The 6,937-nt window shown below is 32.8% G+C and overlaps 1 protein-coding gene across 1 annotated transcript; it reads left to right on the top strand.

Annotated features, from left to right (window-relative positions):
• Positions 1-289: 289 nt before the first annotated feature.
• LOC139888506 (glycosyl hydrolase 5 family protein-like) lies at positions 290-3,278 on the top strand. Its single transcript, XM_071871511.1, has 3 exons — positions 290-859; positions 1,942-2,533; positions 2,827-3,278. The coding sequence occupies exons 1-3, from the start codon at positions 290-292 to the stop codon at positions 3,276-3,278; spliced, it is 1,614 nt and encodes a 537-aa protein (XP_071727612.1).
• The last annotated feature ends 3,659 nt before the right edge of the window (positions 3,279-6,937 follow it).

Here is a 6,937-nt window from a genome sequence, read left to right on the forward strand (position 1 = left end):
AGGTGTTCAATATTTTTAATCTCACCTATGAGCGCATGTCCGAGAAGATCAACAATTTTCGTATCGGTTGGGGCCTTGATGGAGAACTCCTTGGATGCGAATGTATCACAGCCTTTGTAAATATTCCATTTATCAATGAAAGTTTTACTTGCTTTTCAAAAAAAAAAAAAAATATTTTAAAAACTTTTGTGACGGTGTGACGCGGTCACTAATGTCAAAAAATCACACTATATATAAAGTTAAAAAAAAATTACTCCATAGCTATATCCCATTTTGTGTGTCAACTAACATGTCTTTACTATCAACCAATATTTTCCTTTTAATTTTCTCTGTGTTCCCTTGTCATTCATTTCCACTGTCCACGTCATCACGATGGATCATCGACGAAAACTCAGGCAATCGCGTAAAACTCACGTGCGTAAACTGGCCGGGCCACCTTCACGTTATGATCCCAGAAGGTCTAAATAAAAAGCCAATTAGATCCATTGTATCGGACATTTCTAGTACAATGGGGTTTAATTGCGTGCGACTCACGTGGGCTACTTATATGTACACTCGATACTCAAATGTTAGTGTAGAACAGTCATTAGATAATTGGAACTTGACTGATGCTAAAGAAGGTGTTGCTAAAAATAACCCTGAGTTTTTGGGAATGAGCATTGTGGATGCACAAAATGCGGTTGTTAATGAAATTGGGAAAATGAATTTAATGGTCGTGCTTGATAATCATGTTAGTGTGCCCCAGTGGTGTTGTGGTGATAACGACGGAAATGGGTTTTTTGGCGACGAATTTTTTGATCCTGATGAGTGGGTTCGGGGTTTGGCTGCGGTTGCTCGTCAGTATAATGGCAATCCTTCGGTACGTGTTACGTTTTAAAGTCATTATTAATCGTTACATTAAGTCACGTGTTAATGTTTTAACTTTTAAAGAATTGAAATGGTTAAATTTTAGACATTTAGCATCGTCAAAAAGGTAGAAGCGTTGCCAGAATTTTTTTAATTTTTATTTTTCGTTTTTTTGGGTATAGAGTACGTATACCTAGAAAGTAAGTATTTTCATAGTAAGAATAGTAAGAATGGTTTACTGATCATAAACTTAAAAATTAACAACCACTCCGTATAAACAAAAACAGTGGTTAGTAGTTTGACTTTAAATCTTTAGAGTAATATACATATGTAACATATATAATATAATATAATATATACGGAGTAATACATATACATATATAATTTTTAAAAAAGAAAAAAAAGGTTACGATATAAGCAAAAAAGTTAAAATGAAAGTTGTAAGTTGTAATCCCACAAGTTACTACAGTATTAATCCTTCCCTCCCAAAATTTGTGCCGATCAACAATTTTCTGTTGAACTTATGATAAATTTAGTATATTTTAATTTTGCTCTTATTTTTAAAGTAATTTTGATTTTGATTTTGAATGATCGAATTAAAATGTAAATGATCTAAACAGATTTACAAAATGAAGAATTTTTTTTCTTTTTTTTGAATTAGCGAGGAAACTCCTATGAACGAGCACATTAACTCTTTCATAGAGGGTAAACCTCGGATAATCAAGTCCCCCGAGCACGAGATCTAGTACCCGGTTAATTGCGCATTATGCGCATCTTCTGATGATCTGGTCACACTCCCTTTCTGAATAAATTGGTATAACCAGAAATTCGAATAGTGTCCGTCATTAAGCTGGATAGCCACTCACACAAGTCTGCGTGGTTAAAATGAAGAATTAAATGATAGTAGTATATTTTAATTATAGTTATTATTATTATATTATTTTTAAGTAAACAATTCTCTCGACGCAAATGTAAATTATAAGTTGAATAGAGGTAGTAACATTTTCATAATTGTAATAGTACTATTTAATATACTCCGTATTAAGATGCTTATTAATTATCTTTTTTTAACTATAAATCCAACATCTTAATTAGGTAGTTGCTATGAGTATGCGAAATGAACTCCGGGGCCCAAGACAAAATGTGACGGATTGGTATAAGTACATGCAACAAGGTGGGACTACTATTCATCAAGAAAACTCCAATATTCTCGTGATCTTTTCGGGTTTGTCGTATGATACAAACCTAGGATTCTTGAAAAATCAGCCCTTAACAATTAGTTTGGATAACAAGTTAGTTTATGAGTCTCATTGGTACCCATTTGGTGAGCCGGCTGATAAATGGATGTACCAAACAAATGAATATTGTGCCAATGTCACCAAATGGTTCATGGACAATTCCGGATTTTTGTTTTTGAACGAAAATCCGGTTCCACTTTTTCTAAGTGAATTCGGTTTAGATCAAACAGGCGGAGATGAGATGGAGAATCGTTATTTCACTTGTGTGTTGGCGACTATAGCTGAGTATGATATTGATTGGGCGTTGTGGCAATTGCCTGGGAGTTTTATGCTTAGAGAAGGTGAAGTTGATAAGGATGATGTATTCGGTATGTATGATCATATGTGGGAGAAACTTCGTAATACTACGATGCTTGAGAGGTTGCAATTTGTTCAAACGAGTATTCAAGGTATTTTTTTTTTTAATTTTTTTCTAACGACATCTCTTAGGACTGTCATTAATACGTATAACACAACTGTAAAATCAAATAACCCCCCTCGCAAAATCAATAACTAACATCCATTTACAATTAATTTTGAGCGTGTTAAGAACATGCTTAAGTTCTGTCGTTAAAAAATCTTTTATTTTTATCTACATATAAGATATTTTCATTGGCAGCTTTGCATAATTTTCAAGAAAAGAAATTAAATACAATCATTTGTGTTTTCATGTTGATGTATTATGTATTATTATGTATTGTAGGTAATGTTGAATCAAGCAGCCCAAAGTCTTACATAATGTACCATCCTTTAAGTGGTCAATGTGTTACAGCAAGCGAAACTCTTTCAATGACGAATTGTCAAGAAGCAAGTCTTTGGAATCATGAACACGATGGGGGGTCAATCGTATTAAAGAACACGGGCAACTTATTAAGGATCGACGAACAAGGTTCATCCCCAATTTTCGCTGACATAGGAAATTGTTCAAGTTCGGAATGTTTATGGAATGTTGTTTCGTACTCAAAACACCATTTGGCTTCTAAAGATGCACAAGGCAACACTTTGTGTTTAGAAGTGGATGTTTCTACTCAAAAGATAGTGACTAATAAGTGTTTATGTTTAGATGATGATTTAAGAGATGTTTCACATTGTGAAGATAATCCACAAACACAATGGTTGAAGCTTGTTCCAACGAATATGATAGAACAAAAATAGTGGGTAACCAGTGTTTGATTGGTTTAATATTTATTTACATTTTTTAGTTAATTACTACTATATAGAAATATATAATTTGTTTGAGTTAATTACTATGTATATGTATGATTTAACCATGAGTTAACAAAGCTGTCACTGGGATATCTGCAAAGTGTACAATCGAACAAGCTAGGTTCAAAAGTTTTTATAAAACTCAAAATTTTTAAATGTCTATATAATTTTAATTAGTTTATATACTGTGTTTGTATATCATTGAGACAGAGTTTTTAAATTTTAATTAGTTAGATTATCATTTGAGTTTAGAAAGGGTTAATTTACATGTAAGGTTAATTTACATTTATTGAAAATCTCAAGTATATAAATTCATTTTTATGTTTAGAAAATGAAATTCTAAATTATTAACCATCCAGGCATAGCTTGGATGGCCACCAGGACTTCCTGTGAGGGGAGCCACCCGGGTTCGAATTTTGGCGAAGCCATTTCGTTCAAAAAGAGAGCTCACCTGAGGATGCTTCATCTGGGATCCGGGTAAGCCTGGGGGCTCGGGTACCCGAGGGTTTACCGGTCCGTAGTGTAGGATTAATGTGCAAGGTACAACATATAACTATACGGCTAAATTTATTTGAGCCTTCGGGGTCACACACATATACACCTAGACGTCAAATGAAATATATATATATGATGTATATATATATATTACTCAAGTAACAAAACAAGTTAAAATAATTAATTATGAATTGATTAATCAATATGAATTAATTATTAATTAAATTAGAGATTTAATATCTTAATCGATAAAATCATACTCCATATCCTATTTGTTTTTAAAATGCAACATGACCATCTAGAGATAATATAACATATATGTATTTATTACTTTCTGCCTATTGCACTTGTTTTAGTCACAAAAAGAAAGAAACTTCTTGAGTGGGTGTGCACTTGTAAAGAAAAAGAATAAGAAATAATTATTTATACGCATTTTCTTTCTTCACTTTTTTAGAGAGTCAGTTTATTAAGCATTATATATATTGAGCTAGAGTTGAGAGTTGCAGACTACTGAAAAGAACTTAAAAGGAATTCTTTCATGTTTACGCACGAATACCAAAAACAGTCCATGTTCTCTTAGGAGAACAAACATAAAACATATCGGGAGTATTATTAATTACTTCACTCAATTAATCAAGGGTTGATTAATTTGTTACTTGGGTATTGGACTAGCATCCATTGGCGGTCGTTTGAAGTGTAGTGTGGACTATCCAAAGAGACGGTCATACCTTTGATCGTAGGTTTCTCTCTGTTCATCAGTTTCTTCAAGAAAGGTATATCGTTAACTCACTTTGTGAATTTATATATTTTGACAATTATTAGTGGTGTAATTGGATCTAATGGAACCGTTAATCGTGTGTATGTTTTGTAATGTAAAATAAGTTTATTTTAACTATCCGCTGCGTTAATCTCCGTTAATCTCATTGAAAAGTACACACGGTTTTCCATCAGTGGTATCCGAGCCGCTTTTACACCATTTTAATTGTCACGTGATTTTCTCAGATCTAGTTTTGTGAGATGGTAAAAAGTAAAAACTTTTTTTTTTTTTATAATTTCAACATGTTTTTTTTAAATTAAATCTCATGACGCACAAATAAGATCTGAAAAATATCACTGTTATAAATTTTGAATTTATTTATTATGGCTTGAATAATTGTTGTTTATTTCATTCCATGGTTGTACACATGCATTGTAACCATGGACAAGCCATATGTAGTTTTTAATAATGTAGTTATTAAAATTGTGATTGCACACATAGCCCATAATGCCCCGGCCTATGTATGATTGTTGTGATTGTTGATTACAGCAATATTGTGTCATATTGATTATTTGTATTATAAGGCCATTTTGAAGCCAAAATTGTATTATATTTATTTTCCATTTTCATAGTATTGTATTTAAGTTTATTTCAGTTTGTAAAAGTACTAGTTTAGTTGTATTTTCAAATTTAAATAAATGTAACAAGATGAAGATTGAAGATAAAATACAACATGCTTTTGGCTTAGAAGATGGCGAACAGGTCAAGTTGACAACAATGGCGTTTGTCAAGTTTTCACTTGATTCTTGAATCAAGTGGGAGCTACGATATTACCCTTAGTTTGACCTCTTGATCCCATGTCGGCTCATGGGATCAAGCATAGGATTTTTGGGCTAGGCTATGTGTGTGTGATGCATGGTATGGTTGTGTTTTATTTTTACGCATTTATATTTAATTGTTGATTATAATATATGCTAAATGTTTTTTGATGAAAACATCAAATAAAACTAGTAACGAGTTTCAAAGGTTAAAATTGATGATTTTAAAAAGTTAAACTCTAACGAGTTTAAAGTTAAATATTTTTTGAAACTCAAATAATATATATGAGCAACATCTTTTAAAAAATGTTTTAAAATGATACACAGTGTGTATTTGTTATTTTTTTTATATAAAATAAAATAACAAACTTGACGCATAAACACGATCGACATATATAAAATTGGTTAAAATGTTTTTTAACAAATTGTAGCGAATCTTGTGTGCATGCATTATTCGTTAACACAAACATTTTTAAAATACCCGTCAAATTTAAGTCATGCCATCCAATGAGCTTGCAAAAACTCCTCGTTATTTTTTGATTACGGTGAGACCTAATCGAATTATAGCCACGAGGTGAATTTTCAGTTACGAGTGAGACTAGGCTGAATTTCCACTGTTTCCAAATTGGACGACTTAATCGTATTCACGGTGAGACCTGAGATCGAGGCAAGGATGGGACAAACATGCCAATAGATAATAGTGGTTTGTTAGACTACACATATCTCAGGGTCCCATAAAGATCTAAGAGTTGCATCAGTGATGCAATTGGTACTCGCTACCTACCAGTAGACTCTATAACTGCTAGCTGATCAACAGATGTAGTTATGGAACCTCTATGTGGATCTTAGGCTTTCGTAAATTAATTGTTTTTAAATATATTAAAACTTGGGTAATTAATTTATTAAAGTACAATATCGAAAATACTAAAATTGAATCTTGTTCTCTTGTAGATGTCAAACAATCAAAACGTAAACCAAATCAACCTCCGTTCTTTGTTGGAGAAGGAGAAACTTAATGGTTCAAACTTTCTCGATTGGCACCGCAACCTGAGAATTGTTCTCAAATTTGAAGGGAAGTTGAACAAAATTGAAGAACCCTTACCCGAAGCTCCTCCTGAGACAGCTACTGCTGCTCAAAAGAATGCTTATCAGAAGTTGTTTGATGAGCAAGAGAAGATAGCTTTAATCATGCTTGCTAGTATGACTTCTGACCTCCAAAAGGAAATGGAAGATCGTACAGCATATGATATGATGACTGAGCTGAAAAATATGTTTCAGAAACAGGCTAGTCAAGAGTTATATGAAACTTATAAGCTTCTTCAAACATGCAAAATGGAGGAGGGTCAATCAGTGAGTTCTCATGTCTTAAAAATGAAAAGCTACATTGACCGATTGGAAAAACATGGAACTACCTTGCCGCCTAACTTGGCCGTGAACACGGTTTTGGTTTCACTACCAAAATCGTATCACCAATTTGTGATGAATTACAATATGCAAGGTTGGGAGAAATCTCTGGCAGAGGTGCACTCGATGCTCAA

Source organism: Rutidosis leptorrhynchoides, chromosome 2, assembly GCF_046630445.1.
Source record: "Rutidosis leptorrhynchoides isolate AG116_Rl617_1_P2 chromosome 2, CSIRO_AGI_Rlap_v1, whole genome shotgun sequence".
In the NCBI taxonomy this organism is placed as follows: domain Eukaryota; kingdom Viridiplantae; phylum Streptophyta; class Magnoliopsida; order Asterales; family Asteraceae; genus Rutidosis; species Rutidosis leptorrhynchoides.

What these genes read in the sequence shown, in the direction of transcription:
- LOC139888506 (XM_071871511.1), top strand. Translation starts at nt 290, where the DNA reads ATGTCTTTACTATCAACCAATATTTTCCTTTTAATTTTCTCTGTGTTC. An exon ending in AGTATAATGGCAATCCTTCG is followed by an intron (nt 860 to 1,941) that starts GTACGTGTTACG and finishes CATCTTAATTAG; the next exon opens with GTAGTTGCTATGAGTATGCG. An exon ending in TGTTCAAACGAGTATTCAAG is followed by an intron (nt 2,534 to 2,826) that starts GTATTTTTTTTT and finishes TATGTATTGTAG; the next exon opens with GTAATGTTGAATCAAGCAGC.